The sequence below is a fragment of the Varanus komodoensis genome, unplaced genomic scaffold (assembly GCF_004798865.1).
Source record: "Varanus komodoensis strain SLA01 unplaced genomic scaffold, ASM479886v1 scaffold56, whole genome shotgun sequence".
Lineage (NCBI taxonomy): Eukaryota > Metazoa > Chordata > Lepidosauria > Squamata > Varanidae > Varanus > Varanus komodoensis.
In genome coordinates, this window is record NW_025336169.1 from 4,347,835 (window position 1) to 4,371,055 (window position 23,221).

Below are 23,221 nucleotides of genomic sequence, written 5' to 3' on the forward strand. Positions count from 1 at the left end.
CTCGGCGCGGCCCGCCTCACCGGGCCGTTGCGGAGGGCGGAAGGGGACCGGAGCAAGAGCTACGTGAGGCCTGCCAGGCCGCTTGCCGAAGGAGACCATAGCACTCACGACGGCTTCCATGGCGGCGGCGGCGGCGGCCCGCGATCCCAGCCAACCCCCGCTCGGACAGCGACCCGCGCCCGCCTGACTCGGCCAGCGCCGACAAGCAGCCACGCCGACCAATGAGCGGGCGCCGGAGGCGGGCCCTGCAGCGGATGGCACGCCCTTCCGCCCCGCCCTCCGGCCGGAAGTGCTCGTGCCTGGCGACGGGGAGCCCCGCCTCCTGCGCTCCGGCCCCGCCCTCCACTCTCTGGGGCCCTTGCTGCGCGGGGCCGAGTGGCAGCTGCGGCTGGCGGCGAGCGCGGCGCCTGGAGGCGGAGGAGAAGTCCGGGTAGGGGGCGCGCGACCGGGGCCGGGGCCGGGGCCGGGGCCGCCTGGCCTGGCGGGCCTCCTCGGGAGGGGCGGCGCGCTGCTGCCGCTGGCCCTGGGGCGGCGCCGGAGGAGTCCTGCGGCCTTCGGGGAAGCCCTGCTTTGCGTGGGGAGGGTGCAGCTGGGGGCGCGCCCCCTCCCCCGTGGCCTCCTTTCGGGAGCAGCTGCCCCCCGCCTGGTTGTCTCTTCGGGGGAGACGGTGCCCCCTCCTTCCCCGCCTTTCTAGGCTGAGAATTAACTTCTCGGGAGGGAGCAGGAGCTGAGCTCTGCCAACCCATCTGCCGGCTTTTGGGGAAGGGGCAAGAGGGGTCCCCTGCCTGCTCTTCCCATCCTTTGCGGCGAATCAGTCGGAGATCCTTCCGTTTGGGGGCGGTGAAAGAGGGCGCCCCTCCTCATCCCTCTTGTCTGCAAAGGAAGGTCTCCTGCCTGCTTGCCCTTGCAGGGGCCGGTTATTACGAGGTCCCCGCTCTGCTGCCTCCCTTTTTGAGCTCGGGGGTGTCCCGTCTTGCTTTTGGAGGAGAGGGCAGCGTAAGATCCCTTCTTCACGAGTCTCTTGGAGTGACCCCCCGTCGTTTCCCTCTCTGCCGCTTCACTTGTCAACCTTCTGTTCGTGTGACTGTTTCTGCTTCTGTATACGCTGCAGGAGCAGTAGAGGGGCTTATGCGAGCCCTGGCTTCTGTTTCCAACCGTTGGGTGGTGCATTTTCTTTCATGGGGGTCTAAGTCAATAGTGTCAATGGGAAGTGGTCCCTTGAGCATGATTAGAGTGTCTTTCCTGCTGCCGTTGGCTAAAAACATAGTCCCCAGGTATTGAGGAAAGAGTTGGCATCCCCTTTCCCGCTGTTCACTGGGAATTGGAGGCAGCTGGTTCATACATTTTGCTCTGGGGCACAGTGTCGGGTCTCAGGTCTTACTGGGGCAAGGTGTGGGGCTTCTGGTGCCCAAGATCGGTGCGCTGCCTGCCAAGCCTCAAAAAGCTTCCCATTAAAGTGTTCAAGGTCGTATAATGTAAACTAATGCTTAGCGGGCGACATTGTACTGAACTGTCATATCACGTGTTTAATATTAATTAAGATTTTGGCTTTTTTCAAGTGCAGGGTCAAAATACAATGCATGCATAGGGCACATGAGCATATATGTTTGGTAAACTTGCCTGAGATCCTGGTTGCTTGCCTGCCTGCCCTGTAGTTGTATGCTGGTTGGAAGATGGTGCCTGTTGTAACCTAAAGCAGCCAGAGGGCCCCAGGTTGGGGAAAGTTGATCTACAAATGTAGGCTGGAAAATCCTTGATTCAAATGCACCCCTGCCAGATGGCCATGGAGCTCATTTCTTTCCGAGACTCAGCCACTGCACTTTTCTGCAGGAACATGGGTCTGGGGATGAAATGCAGCGGCCTTGATACGCTTATGTGCCCATATTGCCTCCCTGCGCCTCAGTTTGCTATTATTTCTGCAGGGTATCTAATCTCAGTAAAATCCTTAAAAGTGCTTCTGCAACCGATTTCGCTTTCAGGAGGACAGTCTCTCTGCCTCTGGGCATTTAGTTGCAAAGTCTATTAGCGTCCTCAGAGTTTTTATTTATGCCACCTTTTCCTCCTTGGGACATTTCAGCAGTACTGGCAGGAGCTGCTGCATCTCTGTGTCCTGGTCCTGCAATGTATCAATTGTTTCTGTTAGCTACTGAGAGGCTGTTTTCTAGGCTGGCTGGTTTTCCTTGTAGCAAATCTGTCCAGTGTTTGAATCCCGGCCTTGGCTCCGATAACATCCCTTTCCAAAATCACTGTTAGTTAATAACTGCCGGCGGGAATTTTTCTTTCTTTCCTCCCGAGTTCCGTTTCTGCTGTGCTAATGGTACACTTTCAGAATTTCCCCATACACCTTGTAAAGATAAATGCTTATCTAGAGTAATTTTTTCTTCGTTAATCACTCCTCCCTGACCAGAGTTACCAATGCTCCTGTGTCAAGTACAGCTGAAGCATCTCTCCCATCTATTTGTACCCCCTCTCCAAGTTCAGTATCCTGCACCGTCTTATCTATTTTACCCCGCACTTGTGGGAAAGGTATGCTCTTTGGGGTTCTGTCTGTTGAGCTGTTGGAGTCTCTTTCCAGAATCCACCTGAATTTCCTTCTATATTTTGATCCTGTCTTTTTATAATGTCAGTCCTTTCACATGTTACTTTTCTTCCTCTTGTCCCCTCCTTGTTTTAAAAGCTGGTTTATACAGAAAGTCTCGGTTTTTACATTGGTCTCAACCTACTCTAAGTATTAATGTATCAGCCCAATCTGCTGCTAGTTCAACATTCTCTGAAAGCTTATTTCTTACCAAAAACCGAATCTCAGAGGGAAGTTGAAATAAAAATTCATCTAAAATCATTAAATCTCTTATCCCCTCTTCAGAATTAGCTTTGGCAGCTGAATTCCACTTATCAAACTAGTCTGTTTTGGTTTTTTAGTGCCAAACCCACTTCTCTTTCTGAGGCACCAGGCTCCTAAGCTTCCTTTTGAAGTAATTAGTACCTAACCTGGATCTTTTATATACTGCCCCTTTGTTTTTAGCGTGGACAATAGGTTTATCTGAGGGCCAGTTCCCCTCTAATTAAGCTGGGTAAATGCTTGATATATTACATGTCTAGTATTCCCCAGTTCTGAGCAGACCTTTCAAAAGTTGACAGGAAGATTTCTGGATCTTCTCCTGATGCATTTCCCAAAGGATTTCATGATATAACTCTGGAAATATCAGCTCTGGGTTCAGGGTTCCTCTCCTTTTTATCCCCAGTATTAAACCCCTCTTTCTAATTGTAATCTTTCTGCTTTCAATTATGCTTCCACTTTCCTCTGTCAAACTCTTGCATTTCCACTTCTTTTTCGACTTCCATTTTCCACCTTTCTTTCAAAAACTAAATATTCTGGACTGGGGTTAAACACTCCCTTAGAGTTTTTCTCTGCTGGGGTCTAGGTAGCACAGATGTGTGAATAGCCACTCACCTGTGATAAGTCAGAATTGCCTCCAGGTATACAGGCTGTGGAGTCTTACTCCACCTATTTTTCCCCAGCTTAAGCAACACATAATTAATGTGTATATGCTTCTAGACAAGTTAATTAAGGTTTGGTGGACTTACTTGCATGCCCTCTTGGACTTTTTATCTCCATGTTGTGCTCAGTTAAGTGGTGTTCATCTCTGGACTTAAACACGGTGTCTTCCCTATGGAAAAGGATCATGCGCATGCTACTCCAGAAGTAACCAACAGAGTGATGTTCAAGTACTCTGGACTGCAACTCCTGCAAACCATCCCTTACGAGTGACCATGTTGTCTGAGGCTTATGGGAGTTGCAGCGGAGGATATCTGGATGGTGCCTCATTGCCTCTTCTGAGGCTACTTGGGCTGCAGTCCTGTGCCTGCTTACTTGGGAGTAAGTTCCATTGAAAACAGTGGGACTTACTTCCAAGGAAGTAAGCAAGTTAGCCTGTAGTTTTGTGAGCACTGCCTGGGAAGCAAATTATATTCTGCACTGTGGGACTTGCTCTTAAGTAAACACACATTATATTATCCCATTTGTTAAAATATTATCATACTCCCATGTTTGCAAAGAAGTGGCTGTGAAGGAAATACCTGCCTTGCGTATTCTGTTTGTTTGTTTTTAAAGCTCAGCTCTCAACACTTGGCCTGTTTTTAGCCTCGTAGGTCTGTTAAGCATATGGCTTTTGCTAAGGAGTTTTCATTCCACCCACATGGTCTTTTTCGTCCTAGATCCTGCTCTGGGGGCAAATGTTACTCCAATTTCTGCGTCAGGCATGGGCAAAGGCAGCTGACCTGCAGAATCTGCTTCACTCACTCCAGTTTAAAGATTCTAAGCCTGCAACGCCCCTGTCCTCATCTTCACGAAAGCCCTGGAAGTTCTGCTAACAGAATAGGTTATTGCCTTTCCAGCTATTTCTGATGTTCACAAATGAGTGCTGTTGGTTATGTAGCCAAAATAAGTTTAGCTGTGTATTACAGGACAACCTTGGGAGGCTTGGGGGAACTCCAGTGGCTGCAGAAGTAAAGATTTTTTAAAAGGGGAACTATTCCTCTTCACCCCCACCCAAGGAGGATGCAAATTGCCATGTGGGCTTCTTTTTGTAAATCCCCCACAAGTAGAAAACACATGCAGCAGGAAACAGGTTATGCTAGTTTTTATAATTACAAGGCATCTCCTTCCATCAATGGAGAATTATTTAAACAGTGGATTTATTTGATTTATAGCCTGTCGTTTTTCTTAGAAAGAACTCAGAGTGGGTTACACAATCTGTCTCTCAATCTTAGCCCTGCAACAACAGTCCTGTGAGGTAGGTTGGGCCCAGAGCCTCTGGCTGGCCCGAAGTCACCCAGTTGGTTCCGTGACTGAGCAGGGGCTAGAACCCAGATTGCTTGAATCCTGGTCCCATGTGCTTAACCACCACACCACCCTGGCTCTCCCCTCTTGAAATCTGAAGTGGCCTAATGTTCTGTCATCTTAGGACTGTGCCTGCAGATATTAGCAGACTTGGAGAATTTCAAGAAAAAGTCCCATTTGGGTTTCCCCTTATCCTGGCTTTGCACTGTAGCTTTGCTTTCCTGTACACCACCCAGAGCGCTTCAGCTACAGTGGTACAAAAATGAAATTAATAATAATAATAGCTGGATTTGCTGGTACTGGGTGGGACAAAGGAGACAAGACAAAACAGGAACTGCTGGCCTACTTCTGGACTTCCAGGAAGCCGTCTTCCCTTCAGTTTTCTCTGGAAAGATGACTTCTGCCCAGCTCTTCCTTGGAAGGTTCAGTTTTCTGTAACTCTGGGTTTGCCTCCCTACAATTGCAGCATCACCACTGCCACTGTCTCATGGTTGCCGTACTCCCACACAATTGTACAAAGCAAGCTCAACAAATCCCACTTCCCCTTTGGGGTGAGAGCTGCCAATGCGGACAGACAAATCGCAAGCCTTTGACGACGTCTCAGTGGTGTCGGACTGTCAGCCTGTTTAGGGAGCCGACCTCTGCATGTTTAGATGGAAAGTTGTAGGACTTTCATCCCACAACTGCCAGCACATCCTTGTTGGAGTCCGCTGGGAATTGTGCAGTGGAGCTGTTAGGAGTGTGGGGCTGAGACTCAGGACTCAGGCCCATCTACATTCTTCCGTGAAAAAACCAGAGGGGATGCATCCAAATAGAAACATAGAACCTGAGCGAGTCAGAAGGGGTCTGCCGGGCCATCTAGTCTGACCCCTGGCTCCAGCCGGCTCCTCTCACGACATGTGAAATGTGAGAATGTGAAAAGCAAATGTGTTTTTAAGGTGTCACTGGGAAACATTTTATTAATAACCCCATCGCGGTTTGGAAGAGATCGTACAAGGCCAAATGTTGAGGGCATGCTAAGCCAACTGCCAAAAACTGTGAATGCCTGAGCTGGGCCCTCAAGGCTCTCCACCCTGTGGTGATGTGGCTCTGCATTCCGACGTGCATTCAGTTCATCATACAATCTTCTTCGCTGGCACGTTTGGAAACAGGTTTTCTTCTTGCATTCTGTTTGTACATACCAAATGTATCTGTACCTTCCCCTTTTTGGCTTCTGACGGGTCTGGTTGTGGAGACTTGGATGCTCTGATAGGAGTGTCTCCCTGCCGTTAGGGAAGAACTTGGCTCTAAATCTGGAAAGCCAGAGTTGGGGTGGAGGCATGTGGAGATAAGTGCTGGGCTGCCGTCAGCGTGGCTGGCTCTCTTGCATGGAGCGGTTTCTTCAGTGAAGGCCCTGCCCCAGCGGGAGTCCTGAAGATGCTCTGTGGAGTGGTCTTCTCCCTAGGACTGCCAGGTCGAACAGACCTGGGTTCCTTTCTGATAGGAAGTGCACACTTTGGCGTATTCACTTGCTGATCTGTTCATCCAGTGCCACGAGCACCAGCTGCATTCTGCCAAGTTGCGAAAGAGAGAACCGAAAGCAGCATGGGAGAGCACGTTGTCAGTCGAATCAGTCATCTGCTGCTCGGCACACAAGAAGGAATTGATCTGTGCGGTTGACATACCAATCCGAAGTCCTTGAGCTGGCTTGCCAACATGTCTGTTTCTTTCCTGAAGAGAGCTACTGGGATGGGCTGATGTAATACCAAGGTGTTTGTACTGATGTCCTCATGTGAGGGGTGCTTTGGAAGGGCTGTCAGGCACAGCAGGGCAAAGTAGCTGGCAAGGCAGCTCTCTGCCCCCAGAGCTTGCGGTGTGGATGTTGCCAGTGGGATTGCTTAAGTCGCAGGATGACGCCTGCGTGCACCTCGCTGGGGAACGTAAGTGGGGGAGTGCGGTTACATTCCTGCCCTGCTCGGCAGTTCTCTGCGGGCAGCTGGTGGACCACTGTGTGAACCCAGGGCGGGACTTGGGGGACGCTTCGTTGGACCCAGCGGGGCTCTTCCCATGAGTGTTTTAATGCTTTACTCGTACATTGCCCTGGGTGTCCTTTTGGAGAAATGCACAGCTGTTTGGGCCATGCTGGGAGTTGTTGGTCTCTCTCCCCCACACCCAATCTGCTCATGGGACAGATTGTGCCTCCCGTAAAATGGGGGCAGGTTCAGTGGTATATGTGTACTTGCTCCAGTATACACCATGAGCTAGCAAATATTGTTAATTAGTTTAATTCTTGGAAGAACAAGCTGGAGAGGTCCCTTTCCCAATGGGCAGACAGTCTAAAAATAGAACCAGGGAAGCAAAGTAGGAGTGTAGGAGGAAAACAGCGACAGGCCTCAGCAAGGGAAGAAAACAGGATGATTTCTATGATACTTCACTTAAGTTACAGTTGAGTATGGGGCTTGGGGATTATTCCAAAGTTTTCCCAGAAAGGGTACATTTTAAAGAGGAACTTAAAAGCACGTGAAGAAGATGGTTGTGAAGAGACAATTGAGGTCATAGGAGGCAGCAAGAGGGAAAGGACTGAATTAAAGAAGAGCTTTGGGTAGCTGAGGAAGCTGGAGCTGAACAAGCGAGGGTCACAGTTTTTTTAAATTTTTATTTTTTAAGACATTTCCATGTACAATCATGAGTTGCAGTACAGCCATTTTAACTTGTGCACGGCCTATCCAAAGTTGCTGGCCTGCAGGCATATGTCTGCACCAATAATTAATGAGCAGAACCCCATTGTTCTGAAAGGTCTGAATGGAGTTCATCCTTCCGTCCCATGGTAGTTTATCACTTGTTTTGTTCATCAGCGTAGCCGCCCTCATATTCTTTTTCCGTTGTGCAAGAATGGAATACAGTTTGCTTTCCAGGCCACAGAACCAGTCTTGAAAATAAGTCCCTCTGCCAAAGTCAGGGAGCTTGTTCCAAGTGGGACTAACCCACTCTATTCTCAGAGATGCAGACATCCCTCATAATAGCAGACCCTGCTGAGAGGCGTTCTTTCAACAGTGCCATTTCCTAAATCTGGTTAGGAGTTTTCCACAGCTCTGGAGGCTGCCGCCTCAGAAGTTCAGTGAAGATGCTGTCCTCCTGAGCCAGCCACAAGGGGCCCTTAGGGGAGGTCAGTTAACCCCTCTAAGGCTGGGTGGTGGACACCAAGCAGCCAGCTAGCTCCAGAGAGCACCCCCCCCCCCAGCATCCAGGCTTGGGTGGCTGCTGGGCACAGGAGCAGAGGAAGCACCGTGGCATACTAAGTAGACCGTTCATCTGGTGGCCCCCATGGCTGTGCCGTGAGTGGGGCTGCAGAGGCCCAGGCACGGAAGCATTCCATTCTGGGCACAGGGTCCCGGTTCTGCCTTGTATGTCCCTGATACAGGGAAACGGGGTGATTCAAAGCCCTCGGCAATCCCTTGCACACCAGGATCCCAGCGATGGCTCGATCCTGGTTCCCAACCCTGAGTTTGCTCAGCGAGGAGCAGAAGTCATAGGTTGCTGTGGAAGGGCCCTGTCTCCATGGTGAGCAGTATACAGGCCCTGAGCCTCACGTGTGATCTAGAGGCATTCATGGGAGAAGAGGGGTTTGCAAAAGACCCTCATTTTGTTTTGAACAGCAGTTTTTTTGTTGTGCCAGCAGGAATTTTTTAAATCGACAATTTTTGAAAAAAATCTAAGAGAGGTGGAGTGTCTCACCAGGTGCCAGGAAAGGTGTCTAAGGGATGCACCAGTGTGTATGGATGCCATGTTGCCTGTATCTGGCTTGATGGACTAGCAAACCAAACCAAGTTCCCTGCCCCAGGGAGCTTGCAGTCTGCATCTCAGGAGTGAGGCGACTAACAGAGTGGTGGGAGTTAAGAATGGGCAAACTAAAGGATAGGGAGGGTAGAAAGCAGTTGGCTCGGAGCTAGATTCTGCAAACAACGCACCAAGCTTTGACAGTCCCTTTTCAGCTTGCCATTGTGCAGGAGATAACCCACTTCAGGCAGCCCACATGGCGCCTGGGAGCTGATAACTCTGGAAAGAGAGGCCTGGGCCTGATAAATTGTTAATGGGAATGGGCAGCTTGTTGGGTTTCTGTACAGGAGACTTCTGTTATCTAAAGGCCTGTGGGTTCGCTGGCACTTGCTTGCCACGTGATCGGTGGCCGATGCCATTGCCCTCCTTCCGGTGGGCTCCAAAGGCAGGCCGTCAGGGTGAGGCACAGCTGGAATGATCAAAGCACCGTGCTGGACCCGTGCGCCACTCTGTGCCCCTAGTGGGGAGTGGGGGGCCTTGCCTGGGATTCTAAAATTCTGGGGGGCACGGAGAGAGGACTTGCGCCCTCTGTGAACATGCCAGGACTCAGTCACTCAGTGGAACTTGGCATGTTTACAGAGGGCGCAAGTCTTCTCTCCGTGCCCCCCAGAATTTTAGAATCCCAGGCAGGTAACGCTGGTCACTCAGTAGTAGGTTCATAATGCAGGAGGAAGGGTTGCTGTGCGGTGCAGAGGTCTGATGGATGTGGGTGAGGAACGAGTGGAAACTGCCGTGGAGCGTCCAGGTACCAGCCACCCCTTACCTGGTGCTCTCCAGTGTTGGACTAGGGCTTAGAGTAATCGAATAGTAGAGTTGGCAGGGGCCATCGGTCCAACCCGCTGCTCAGTTGGACTTCCATCATTCCCAACCAGCTCCCTTGCAGCACCCTCTGCCCTCCTTCTGAAAACTCACCAAGACCCTTCAGCCTTTCAATCACCCGGTTTTAATTGAGGGGGCCAAAAAGTGAGCCCTGGGTGCCAGGGGTTTGGGGAACACAGAGAGCCCCCTTCTGCCAACCCATGCCACAAAGCCATGCCATTTTCAATACAGAGCACCACCCATGGAGTCTTGGGAGAGGAGCATTCCATTTATGGCTGAACGTGTGGCAGGCTTTAAAGTAGCAGCAATAAAGCCGTTGAACCTTGGCAAGGAATTTTCCTCCCTGCTGTTACACCTGGGCACACAGCATCCAAAAGGAGGCAGGGTTGTGTTGGATCGAAGGCTTGCCTCCTGTCCGTCACGGGAACCCATAAACACCTTGCTTCCGTCAGAGCCGCACACGCATGTTCCCCACCAACTGTTTCAGTGCAGTGAGACAAAAAGAGCAATTTGCTGCAAGGAGCCGTGTGTCCTTAGTGGGACTGGGCAGAAAGATTCTGCAGTTCAGCTACGAAGCGAGTGGCTTCAGCCACGGCAGGCTGCTTTCTGAAGCAGACCTTGAGAACAAAATTTGCAGTAGAAAATGTATCAGGCAGGGAAGGACAAATTTAGACCAGTCTTTCCCAGCTAGTGCCCTGCAGCTGCGTGGTTCTCCAAGGTGCCTGCCTGGAGGGCACATGGTTAGGGAAGGCCGGCTGAGATGGCACACTCACTTCTGCCTCTCCGTTGTGAAATCCACTTCTGTCCTTGGTCTGGGCCCACTAAGTGTTTTTTCTGACAAACTGGCGTAGTGCCATGGAGAAATTTGTGCAACTCGCACGCACGCGCGTGTGTGTGTGACTGAGAAGACAAAGACTGAGGCTCTCTTCTCCTCCCTCACCCCATTCTTTTGACTGTGCTAGCGATGGCAGGGCTGTAGTAGTGTCTGGGTGTCTCAGTGCTGGACTGGGGCTCGGGGGGGGGGGTGAGACGCTGGCCCCACGTGGGCCATGGAGCTCTCCTTGGGTCAGTCCTTGAAACTCAACCTAACCTACCGCACAGGGTTGTTGTGAGAAGGCAGGCTCTGTCGGCCCCCTTCTTGTGGGAGCCCACCTTTTCCACAGCAGGGCCTTCCAGCCCCCTTGCCCATAGGGTCCTCCTCATCACCCTCTCCTCTTGCTTGCTTGGGGGCAGAGAGCGGGGTGGGGGGGCAAACAGGCCACAGCATCTCCTGCTCCCCATTCTCGCCCATGCAGTGGTCTGGGCCAGTGCAACTGGCAGGTGCACAGGCAGGCGGCTGGGGGTGGGGGAGTGTGGGGGGTGACTTTTGTCAGCAGACCCTGCAGGGCTGGTGCCCACTCATCCCTTCCCTCACTGCTGGCCCTCACCCGACTGCTTTTGCTCTCAGGGCCACGCTGGGGGCTCCCCGTCCAAGCCACGTCATGGCCGCCCGCTGGCCTCCCTTTCCTGCCCCATGAACCTCCGGTGGGAGGGCGTTAACAAGTGAAACCCTGAAAGCCAAGGGCGGGACTTGGACCGTCTGCCGAATGCCTGCGTTCTTTCTCTGCTACTTGGAAAAAACAACTTGGCAAAGGGCGGGGGGTGGCATTTTTCCTCTATCTGCTGCTCTTTTCCCTCCCTCCTGTTTTTATATTTCTCCCACAGGGAGAATTAAATCGGTGTATGCTCCCTTTTGCTTTGTTCTTCCTCTGTTGGTGCTGTAGGGCTAACTGGATACTCAAACCATCTGCCTGAGGTCTTTCCCTTGATTTCTTTTCCAGAGGTAACGCAGCAAACCAGAAAGCAACATGTCGGACTCAAAGTACTTCACCACCACCAAGAAAGGTGATGCTGTGCTCGGGGTCCCCTTCATTCTCACCAGACGTGTGTGTTGGTGGAGGTCTGGGGCTAGCCCTCTTCCTGTTGGCCTGTTCGGCCATGCAGTGAGGCATTTGCCCTGGCACAGGTGCCAGCTTCAGCCAAGAGGGGCTTTGTTCATTCATTTTTACACCGCCCAATAAGCCCAGGCTTTCTGGGTAGTTAACAAAAGGTTAAATTTTAAAACAGAACCATAATAACAATTGAATCAGCACAGAAGTATAGCAGCAGGCACAGAAAAAAATGCAGCACTGAAAAATAAAGTTGAAGTTAAGAATGGAAGGAACTTCAGCTTCAGCTGAAGTCCACTTGTGCCTCACGTGACAACTCAGGTCCAGGAGCGCCCCCCCAAGCCGGGAACCTTGGCCTTCAGGGGGAGTGTGGCACTGTCCGGAACAGGTTGGGTGCCACCCAACTGGACAGACAAGCCGCCTGCTAACAGCACCTCCCTCTTGTCTGGATTGAGTCTCCGTTTGTTGGCCCTCATCCAGTCCATTTCTGTGGACAGCTGCAGGGGAGCAAAGTGTTTTAAAAAAGCCCCTGTGAAGAAACCCCTCACCTGGGAACAGTTTGGCCATGGGCTGTCTTACGATGAGCTTGGCCCACGCTTTCCCAACCTAGCACCCCATCAGACTACAATGCCTATCTTCCACAGCCTGCCATTTGCACCCTTTTTGCTTGTGCTCTGGCTGGGAGAGTAGTGAGGCAGTTTTGCTCCAAGGTGGCCATTTATTAGAATGTTTTGAGGAGCCCAGGGCAATCTTTTCTCCTTGGAGTTTACTAGGATTTCCAAATCCCTTTCCTAAAAAAAAGAAGATAAAGGGGGGAACTTGAGCTGATCTGAGGGACCTGCCAGGCCTCTCCAGAACCAAGAGCCAAACCCAGAAGTCCCCAAGTGTTTGAGGGCCTCAGGTGTGCAACTGGGAACCTTCTGCAGCTGCCATTTAAACTTCCCCTTTTCTTCTCCAGGGGAGATTTTTGAACTGAAGGCCGAGCTGAACAGTGATAAGAAAGAGAAGAAGAAAGAAGCTGTGAAGAAGGTGATTGCCTCCATGACTGTGGGCAAGGATGTCAGGTACGCGGCTGCCTGGGGAAGTGGCGTTAGGGAAGGGATATCCACGGTGCATGATTGCTCCACTGTGTGTGGGCCGCTCTCACCTGCTCGGTCCAGCTTCGTATGTCTCACCCAGCACGATCTCCTGTGGCTCAGGCAAAGAAGGTTTCCTCTCTTGACTGTTACCTGATCCTTTTAACCAGCGGTGCCAGGGATCAAGCCCAGGACCTTCTGTACACAAAGCAGGTGACCTGCCATTGAGCTGTGGCCGTTCTGCACGAACTCATGGTAGGTCTCACTAAGGAATTAAGCCACCCTAATTGCTACCAGTTATTCCTGAGGAGGCTCTGGCAGTATTTATTTATTTCATTCCTATAGCACCTACTAGCCAAAGCATTCTGGGCAGTTCACAACAATAGATCAAGCACACAAGATACAGTAACAAGGTAAATACAATAAAATCAGATATAAAATTCCAATGTGCAAATTTAGAGCAGCTAAAAATTCCAATATACAAAACTATAAAACAGTTCAACACTTCTATTAAAGACCTAGCCTAGTTAAAATAACAGACTTGCCCATCATATGCCTGGGAACAGAGGGCTGTTTAAGAATGCTCTTCTAAGATTTTTTTTTACTTGAGTGATCCCTCTCCCACTGATAGAATTCCCAGAATGCCAGTTGTGCAAATGAAGTCTAAAAACAAGCATTACAGGTGTAAAGTTGCCAACTCTAACTGTTTTGCTGCAATGCAGGTTGCCTCTTGTTGAGTAACTTTCATAGGCCTGATTCACCCTTTAATGCGTTTGCTTTTTAAGTGTATTATCCCACCCCGTAGCCTGAAAGGCTTTTGCAATCAAATTGCAAGCAGTCCGTCTAATACGGCAGTCCCTGTCTGTGATCCTACCACCTAAAAAGCCGGCCACACAAGGAAAGGGGGGTGATGAAGGAAGTGGGGGGGGGCATCTTTGAGCAGAGCTGGGGAACACTGCTGCTTTTCCTTTCCTGCCCTTCAACCAAGCCAGCTGGAATGGGAGTTGGGATGCTCATTCTGCAGTTGATTGACTTATCTTTGAGGGCAGAATGCCTGTATTTTTATCCTGTCTTTCCCTCTCTGAAAAGCTGAAAGCCCTGAACATTTTGGCTTCTTCCCCATCTGTTTTGTTTTCACAGCAGTCTTGTAGGGTAATTAGGCCCAGAGTGTGGAATTTTATCAATGGCGTCTGATCACAGCTTGCCTCCCCGTGCTCTCCATTACATGGCACTGCCTCCAGATACTGCACTGGTGCTATAGAAGGGGGTGCAGAACCTCAGGCTTGGGGGCAGGATCCAACCTCTGGGATTCCCAGTGTGGCTCTTCAGGGTTTCCCAGTGCTTGTTTGCTGGTTTCTCAGCTTTGTGCAGTTTCCCCCCAGTTTTCAAAGGCTCAAAATGCCACTCCTGGGACTTAGTTGCCAGCAAGAGGCGTGTTAAGCTAAAGTATACCAGTGTGTTTTGTGGTTTGTCAATGGCTTGGCTTGGCCTGGCACCACAGGACCGCAGCCCCAAGAGCTGCTCCAGCAGGAGTTTTGGCCCTGGGCTGGAACAGCGTCATCACCCCCGTTGCAAGGAAGGTGGGATTTGAATGGCGATTGAACTGGGGATCTGGCAGCAGCCCCTTGCAGCCCCCCTTCCTCGTTCCAGTCATGCCCCGCTGGAGGTGGCATTTGTGAAGCAGCAGTTGTGATCTCGCAGGGTCTTCACGGGGGAATCTTGAGGATATTGTGTGTGTGGGGCGGGGAGGCATCCTGAATAGCAGGTATAACCTGCCATCCTGCTCCAGGCCACTCCCCCAACCCAGGGGGTAGCTGTGTGGGACGGGGAGGCCTCCTAGGTGCTGAAAAGCATATAATGACTGCACCAGGCAGAGTTCTCTAGGGAGCGCATTCCATAGCCAGGGCAACACCACAGAGAAGGCCCTGCTCCGGGTATTCTGTCTCCTGATCTCCTTCCAGGAGGGCTCCCGGAGCAGGGTCTCTGCTGCAGATCTTAGGGGGTGGGAGGGCATATAGAGAAAAAGATGTTCCTTTAAGTATCCTGGTCCCAAGCCCTTTAGGGCTTTATAGGTCATAACCAGCACCTTAAATTGGGCCCAGACTTTGATGGGAAACCAGTGGAGCTGATGGAGGACCAGAGTTATATGAGAGTAACAACCGGTCCCTGACAGCAACCTAGCAGCTCTATTTTGCACCATTTGAAGTATCCAGACCATCTTCAAGGGCAGCCCCAGGTAGAATGCATTACGGCAGTCCATCTGCATGCAGCCCTTCAGCTGGCTGGTTCCATTGATTGTGGCAAATCGATAGTGGTGTAGTGGAACCTGGGCTCACCAAGAGGCAAGCCTGGCACTTCTGTGTTAGCATTTGCCAGCACCTCCTGCACATAATTCCTTGTTCTCTCTGAGCTTACCTGAATCTCGCACTAGGAACTGAATTCTCCCAGCAATCGTACACAAGTCACTGTTGAAACGCAAATTATTTGGGTGCAGTGGGCTCTGAGATGGGCAAGTCAGACACATGAACATTACACAACCAATATTGAAAGCCTGCTTCTGGCGGAGACCGGAACTTCTGCAGCTGGTTTGCTGCTGTCGCGCAACACAGCCGCCTGGTGTGGGTGGGGGAGTGTTAAGATGGCCAGCTTGACTGAGGGATGGATGAGTCCAGAAGGCTCCTGAATGGGGAATGTGCCTTAGCGTATGCTCGGAATGCTCTGCATGGCCTGCTTGTCCCTGGGCAGGCAAGCCATGGTCGGAAGCATCACTTAATTGCCGGAGGCCTTTTCCACCTTTGTCCTGCTGCCAGCCTTTGCGGGTGTTGGGGGAGACCTGGCCTGCGCCCTTCTGTGGCAGGCGGCCCTGAGCAGCTGGGCTTTCTTCCAGTTCATTATAGGCAAAGCCAGATTTGGCCAGGCCCCAAGATTCTCTGCTTGGATTAAGCAGAGCCCCAAGTGATCTTGACCTTCAGGAAGCTTTGGTCTTGAAGCCGGATGAGTCCGGTCTCGTGAGCACAGAGAAGAACAGGCAGGCTGTGAACTAGAAACCTTTGGTCTAGATGCACGCAGAGGGTCGTGGAGCTGCCTTTCCAGCCTAAAGCCAAGCCTTTCCTCCTGTTAACCCTCCTTGACATTATCCGGTCGTGCCTCTGGCACAATGCACGATGCAGCTACACCTGGACACTAGTCTCACAGCACCTGCTTGCATACCTCCACCCAAGGAGGGCCCGTCCTGAAGGAGGGGCTCCGTTCCACCACTGGACCGCCCAAAACTCTTTGGGAAGCCTCTCCTGATGGCTGGCCAGAGTCTGCTTCCCACTGGTCCTAGCCCTGCTTCATCTCCTGAGGGCACCGCTGTCGCCCCGGGCTTGCTTTTTCAAGTAATGGCACCATGCTGCTGCAGCGTCTTCAGCTTGTATTGATTAGGGGAATCCTCTGCAAATCTTGACAGAAGGAAGCCCTGTAACTCCCAGCATTCCCCCACTAGCTCCATTTTATGCATATTTTAACAGAAGAAAAGCCCTATGGCTCCCAGCATTCTCTCTGAAGCAGAGCTGGCTGGGGAATGCTGGGAGTTGTAAGACTTTTTTCTGTTGAAACATGCATAAAATGGCGTTGTTGAAATGGCCATCTGCTGTGTCCAGCATGTTTGCACGATTCCCCAGGCGTGGAACTCTGCCCAAAAGGGGGAAAAGAGTGTGCACAGAAATGGGGCCGAACCCAGGCCCAGGCTATGGTCTTCCCAGCCTCACCTGCAGCTTTCTTGCCACATTGACTTCTGGGCCTTGCGTTTCTCCAGCATGTGGACTAAAGTAGCACCGCCTGGAGACGTGAGGAGGCACAACCGTGAGTTTGCTCAGTGTGGCTCAGGGACCCTAACACTGGTCCCTTTTTGCCTTTCAGCGCTCTCTTCCCAGACGTCGTGAACTGCATGCAGACGGACAACCTGGAGCTGAAGAAGCTGGTCTACCTGTACCTGATGAACTATGCCAAGAGCCAGCCGGACATGGCCATCATGGCTGTCAACACGTTTGTCAAGGTGGGCGCCTTTGGCCGGGCTGGCAGCAAGGAGAGGCGTGATCAGCAGCACTCGAGGAACCGCACCCTGACGGGGCCCTGCTGTCGAGGGCTCTGAGGAGTCGCAGCCGCTCTGCCCCACTGCAGTCGGCATGGCCATCTGCCCCTCCTCTGGCCTGGACAACGGTAGTGGCCCGAGGGAGCAGCAGGCAGTGCTTCGGCCAGCTGGGAGGGGGCTGCTTTGTGGAAGGAGGACTCCTGTACCTGACTAAGGGCCGACCCATCTAAGGCTTTACGCATCTTGATTTGCAAACAAATGTCTTAACCAGTTGAAGTCCGAGCCCAATTTAAGGGGCTGGTGATGACTTATAATGTCCCAAATGTCTTAGGACCTGGATATTTGAAGGAGCGGCTCCTTCTGTATTTACCTGCGCACCCCCTAAGATCTGGATAAGATGTCTTCCTTTGGGAGCCCCCTTTGAAGGAGACCAGAAGAGTGGCTCCCCAGGGAAGGGCCTTCTCTGTCGTGGCGCCCTGGCTGTGGAATGAGCTTCCCAGAGAGGTGTGCCTGGTGCTGACACTTTTTTCATTTTGGTGCCAGGCCAAAGCCTTTTTATTTCCCCATTATTTTAAGTGTTAATAGTGTTTTAAGATCGGATTTTATGCATTTATTGTAATTTTTGGATGTTGTATCCTATTTATTTATTGTATCACTGCCCTGAGACATTGTGAAGGGCAGGATATAAAAGCCTCAAATGAATAAGTAAACAAACAAACCTATTTTTGAGGCACCTCAAATTGGTGACGCCTGAGAAATATCTTTTGGTCACTGTTCTGGCCAAGATTTTTGAATTGCTTTGCAAGGTGACCCCACAGAGAGCCTGTTCTAGTGGTTTAATCTGGAAATTGATGAAACTCACTTCCTCCTTTCTTAACCAAGACCAAGACTTGATTGCTTGCATCTGCAGTTGGGGAGAAGACCTTCAGCTCCCTCAAATGAGGGTGGGAACATATTGTCAGTGTATTCCGAATGTTACCTGCAGCCACCTTGGGGTTTGGTTGTCAGTAATGTTAAACTGTAGTTGATAGAGTTGCAAATGTCAGTTGGTAGAATAATTAATTTGTTCTTGGGTCTCTCCATGGTTTGTTCAAAGCACAAGTCAGAGTTCCAGATTGCATGTAGCAACAACTAAGCCAGTATGGGCAGTCTCGTAGGTTCACTAATCAGACCTCAAATGGTTACAGCATGTGCAAATTTATTTTATCTGTTCCGCTGGGTGAGAGATTTTCTTAAATGTTGTGATGGACTCATTTAAAGAGTCAGTCCTGGTGCCTGGTTCTTCTGGAGACGAGGCTTAAGTGGCTCAGCTGAAGTGGACTCAAACTGTGTGTTGTACATGACATATGCCAAGCTCGCAGGCTGCAAGGGGCAAAAATGCTTTTTCCTGTTGAATAGGGTGCCCCTTTGGAGGTGCTTCAGATCGTTAAATTTGGTGCAAATGCACGCGCGCGCACACACACACACACACACACAGGGCAGAGACAACTAGAGAGACATGGATCTCCAACATAATCTGCGTAACTGAGAGGATAAATCCCTCCCTGGTTTCTTGTGTCCCGCAGGACTGTGAAGACCCCAACCCCCTCATCCGGGCCCTGGCTGTGCGGACCATGGGCTGCATCCGAGTCGATAAGATAACGGAGTACCTTTGCGAGCCACTGAGGAAGTGCCTGAAGGACGAGGACCCCTATGTGCGCAAGACGGCTGCTGTGTGTGTGGCGAAGCTGCACGACATCAACGCGCAGCTGGTGGAGGACCAGGGCTTTCTGGATACTCTGAAGGACCTCATCTCGGACTCCAACCCGATGGTGATTGACCACTTTCCTTGCATTTGCCGTGGCGGCCATAGTTCCTAGGTGTCTTTGTCTTTCTCAGGAAAAAAGGGCTTAAGATAACTTACAACCAACTTAAAACATGCAAAATTTAAAACAGCTAAAAAGCAAGTTATCGACTAAAATACCACCATTCCATAAAACAGCCAGAATATCTCTGGCAATCATAAACGGTTCAGCTGATGCATTAAACAGCTTCATCGTGTGCCTCTAGTATACCATGCAATACAGTACAATAGAAATAGAGTTGGAGAAGGCCCATAAGGCCCTGGAGTCCCACCCCCTGCCCCACTTCCATGTGTGGCCACCCATCCAGCTGCAGGCCCACGCTTTTCCAGCTTGGCAACGGTGACTCGACATGCTAGCTTGATACAGGGCTATGCAGGGAGGCAGAGGAAGCTCAGCCTGGTGCCAGGCAGGTCTTACTGGGGGGAGCAGTCCGTAATTACTGTGGGGGGAAGGTCCTCAAAAGAGCCCTCTCCCCTGTGGCCAGTTCTCAGAGGAGGTTCTTGGTGGTTGGCTGCAGATGCTGCCACTGTGACCCCCGCTGCTTTCTCCAGCCTCTGCTAAAAGCCAGAGGCTGTCCATGTCTTCACTGCAGGAGGCTGCTTCTCTTCAGCCCCCACTCCAGGGGTGGCGCACAGCAAGCCTGGAGCCAAATGTGGCTCTTGAAGGTCCCCAAGTGGCCATGACCCCTCCTCCTGGTGTTCTCCCCGCCCCCAGCACCTGATCAACAGGTAGTTTGCAGGCTTTTGTGCAGCGTTTCTCCCTGTTCTGAAAGGTCTAATTGTTTTTGGTAATTTTTTGAGAGGTGGTGTGGTGTTAAGAGCACAGGACTGGGACTCGGGAGGTCCAGGCCCTTGTCTCCGCTCAGCCATGGAGCTCACCAGGTGACCTTGGGCCAGTTAAGACCCTCAGCCCAGCCTGCCTCACAGGTTGCTAGGGTAAGACTGAGAACAGGAGGAGAATTACGTGAGCCACCTTGACTTCCTGGAAGGGAGGAAAGGTGGGATACAAATATAATTGGTTAATGTTAGCCTTACCCTTTCGCCCTTGCTTGATCCACTCCAAGAATGCAGCTCTGGGACAAAATGCAGCCTGCCGGTGGAACGAGGCTCCCTGCTTCTGCCTTGCCCCCTTCCCACTGATGCTGTTCGAGTCCAGAGGGAGCACATCTGCTCCCTTCTTGCTAAATGGGAGCCTTTGACCTGTGGGTTGTGTCCTTGCCCAGGGCCAAGGCAAGCAGCCTGAGAGTTCTCAGCCAGTGTCATTGCTCTGGTTCTCCTTCTGCAGCCCGGAGGTCCAATTTGCATGTGCATCAGAGTCGAGGGGCAAAGTTTTCCTGGGACCGTACCATTGCTGGCAATGTGTGCACTCCCACTCTTCCACCCAACAGCCCCCACCAGTGCCTGCGCTTGGACAAAGTAGCATGTCACAGAAATATCTCCCTGACATGTTGTGTCTCCAGGGCAAGGCTGTTTTGCATGTACTCATAATTTGCATGCTTGCCATTAAACAGATGGATATTTGCATTTCTGCACACAAACACACAGTTTCAGTCAAGTGCTGCTTTACTTGACTCCACTCCAGAAAAGCTGGAGTTGTCCTTTGGTTTGGCCAACTGGCCTTGTTTCTCCCTCCTCATCTTACAGGCAGGTTTTTTGTCCTTGCCGCAGTGCAGTAGCTGGTGTTGAATTCTGTTCTGGGTGACAAAACTCTTAATTCCTGTTAAGCATAGAAGACCAAACCATGTTGGTCAAATGAGAATAGCAGGACAGTACCGTGTACTTGTTGTTCTCTGAGCATGCAGCCAGTTGGGGGCGGGGGGAATGCTTACGCCTGGTGTTGGCACCCTTGTTTGTCCGTCACCATCTTTTTAAAAGGCACATGCTTGGAGAGTTATTGGCCTTTCCTGCAGACAAATCCAAATGAATTTTTCATTTAACCAATGCCTTTGAAAAGTCCCGCCGAAAGAGTAGCACCCTGGCTTGGTGGGAAAAAGGTTTCCTGCCCCATAACCCCTGGACTTCCGAGGGAAGGCCGTAATAGTGGTGTTGCCCATTCTGTTCTAAGTTTCTCCAGGGAGGCTGGGAAAGAACATGCTGCCAGTCAGTGCTGGCATACTGGGCTAGATGAAAATGCTGACCTGTTACTCCCTGTTAGTGTGGGCAAGAACTCAACTTGTGTAAATGGACTAGCAGCTCTGACTTGATCCCCTGGTTTGTTTATTTATTCAAAATATTTATATCCCATTCTATACAAAAATCGCCCCAGGGTGGCTTACAAAAACTATATCAATTGATAAAGTAACAAATAACAAGGATAAACAACAAAACATAATACTAACAAAACATAATCAAAATCAAAATGCGACTGAGTTTTAAACCCAATTAAAATTCCTAGTTCTTAAAATAATTAAAATAAAATAAACTTAAAAAAAGGATTTCACCTGGTGCCGAAAAGATTATAAAGTCGGCACCAGGCGAACCTCTCTGGGGAGCGCATTCCACAGTCCGGGCGGCTCTGCAGAGAAGGCCCTCCTCTGGGGAGACACCCTCTTTCCCTCCTTCAGGGAGGGTCCCCAGAGCAGAGCCTCTCCTGCGGATCTTAGGGGGTGCGAGGGCATATAGGGAAGGAGATGTTCCTTCAGGTATCCTGGTCCCAAGCCCGTGGGTTGTCAGGGCCATCAGGGCAAGTGGGCATGTTGCTTCCTACATCCTCGCCGCTTCCACTTTGCACAGAAAACAGCCCAGGAATGCCCCATTCCCAGGTTGTTCAGCTCAGTGTGCAGACCCAGAACTCTGGATTGTTGAGGGAGAAATAGTCCAGCGTTTTAACCCCGGGCTTGTCACTGTGCTGGATAGCCCTGCACTTTGGGTGGCTGTCATTGGTTTTCCTGCCACTGTACTCTGCCCAGAGCCAAGGAGCCATCGCAGCAACAGACACAGGGCATGTTTGGCAAGCTCAAGGAGTCCCCCCCATGTCTCCCCATGATTTCAGCGGGGCTGGGGGCGGGGAATGAAGGGTAGGAGAAGGCCGAGGCAAACCTGTCATCCTCATGGAGCCCCACTGAGCAAGGAGGGGGCGAGCGCCTGAGGAGGAGCACCCAAGCAAATGTGGCTCAGATCCAAACAGAAAGGGGATGATGACAATGCCCCCTCTCTGCAGGCATCGCCCCCACCTCCTTTTTCAGGCTGGTGGTGGCAGGAAGGGGGCTCCCTCACCACTCACTGCCATGGCCAGACCTTTCAGCTGGGCACTCCCGAGTAAGCGGACACAGCCGGCAGGGTCCGATTTTTCCCTCCCTGCACCACCAGCAAGCTGCAGAAGGGCGTGGGGGAGACTTCAGCGCTGCCGTGGAATCCCACGCGGTGCCTGCAGGAGAAGGGGCGAGTGGGGGTGGGCAGGCACGTGTGGACACCTGTGGGCCCCAGTTATCTGCTAGGCACCTCAGTCAAAGGTGCCTTTCGGAGCAACCCTCCACTGGGACAATCAAATGGAGCAGCTTTCTGCATGGTGCGAACCCGCACAGCGTGGGGATTTGGCGTGATAGCACTGCAGGCCTTTCCTCCCTCCACAAAAGGTTTCTTCTTTCCCTGTGTTTGCCCCTTGGCCAGGTGGTAGCCAACGCAGTGGCTGCCCTCTCCGAAATCGCGGAGTCCCACCCGAGCAGCAACCTGCTCGACTTGAACCCGCAGTCTATCAACAAGCTGCTCACCGCCCTGAACGAGTGCACGGAGTGGGGCCAGATCTTCATCCTGGACTGCCTGGCCAACTACCTGCCCAAGGACGACCGCGAGGCCCAGAGGTGAGCGCCGTGGCACGGTCCGTTGGCGGGCGCCTGACTCGAGGGAGGCACCCGTCTGTGCCCCACGCCTGTGTGGTGCACTGGAGCGGTTAAACCCCACCTCTCTGCCCAACTCGGGGTGGCGAAAAATGGGCACTGCACTGAGCCGTTGCACCCAGTCAAGGCAGAAATGGTGGGAAAAGTAGAAGAGCCACTGGGGGTGCATGCATTATTTTGTGAAAAATTAAATTGTGAAATGCGGAAGTCGACAGGAAGGTAGGAAAGGGAGACGAGACCCGAAAGTGTCAGGGAGCATGTGGAGGTCGTGTTTGGACCAGTGCTGTCCAATCGCGCCCGCGAATCTGCCTGCTCCACTCCTGAGGCCACACGTACCTGAGCGGCCTGAGTCTCATGACCTGCAAGCTCTTCCTGGAAGAAGCCCCAAGGCTCGGGCAGCTTGAGTGCCGAGTTCGCAGTTGGCCACTGGGTCCTGATTCTCGCACTCGTGGTTTTGGGGGGCTGTCATGGCAGCAGACACAGCACCGTCCACGCGCACAGCATCCCGCCAGTGCTGACTGCCTTCCGCATCTGCTCCTGAAGCAGCCAGCCCACAGAAGGAAGGCTTGTGGAGGTGCTGAAAGCTGTGAGAAGGGTGGCCCTTGCCCCGAGAGGCTCGTGCTCCACAGAAGGAGTGGGCGACAGGCAAAGGGCATGCAGTCCTGCCGGTCACACGGCCCTGAGCGTGGGCGCTGTTGGCGTGCTGATTCACCACCTTTTTCGGGATGGGCACTGACATGGCCTAGCGCTTAGGGTTCCGGGGGCAGGGCGGTAGCCTCCTTCCAGCCCAAGGGCTGCTTTTGGAGGTGCTCTGAGTGGGGGGAGGCGCATTCCGGGGGTGGGCAAAAGGGGAAAGGCCAAACATGCCAGCATGTTTTGGCTTAAAGCCCTTCCTGCTAAGCCTTCCGACAGGCATTTCAGGTTTTTAGAATAGCTGTAGGCAAATGCTCAAACCAAGAAGCCACCAAGTGATCTGTGGTTGGGGGGG

At 51.9% G+C, this 23,221-nt stretch overlaps 1 protein-coding gene across 7 annotated transcripts in view; it reads left to right on the top strand.

Moving 5' to 3' along the window:
- The first annotated feature begins 307 nt into the window (after positions 1 to 307).
- The window catches only part of AP1B1 (adaptor related protein complex 1 subunit beta 1), a 51,426-nt gene continuing 28,512 nt past the window's right edge, over positions 308 to 23,221 (top strand). For 6 of the 7 annotated variants that reach the window (XM_044448911.1, XM_044448912.1, XM_044448913.1 and 3 more), the window contains exons 1-6: positions 308 to 430; positions 11,296 to 11,359; positions 12,362 to 12,467; positions 16,383 to 16,518; positions 18,120 to 18,365; positions 22,007 to 22,197. In XM_044448911.1, coding sequence (XP_044304846.1) covers positions 11,323 to 11,359; positions 12,362 to 12,467; positions 16,383 to 16,518; positions 18,120 to 18,365; positions 22,007 to 22,197 — 716 coding nt within the window. In that variant the 5' untranslated portion in view covers positions 308 to 430; positions 11,296 to 11,322. Of the gene's footprint in view, positions 431 to 4,261; positions 4,380 to 11,295; positions 11,360 to 12,361; positions 12,468 to 16,382; positions 16,519 to 18,119; positions 18,366 to 22,006; positions 22,198 to 23,221 lie in introns of those variants that run through there. The other variant, XM_044448909.1, reaches the window with a different exon arrangement.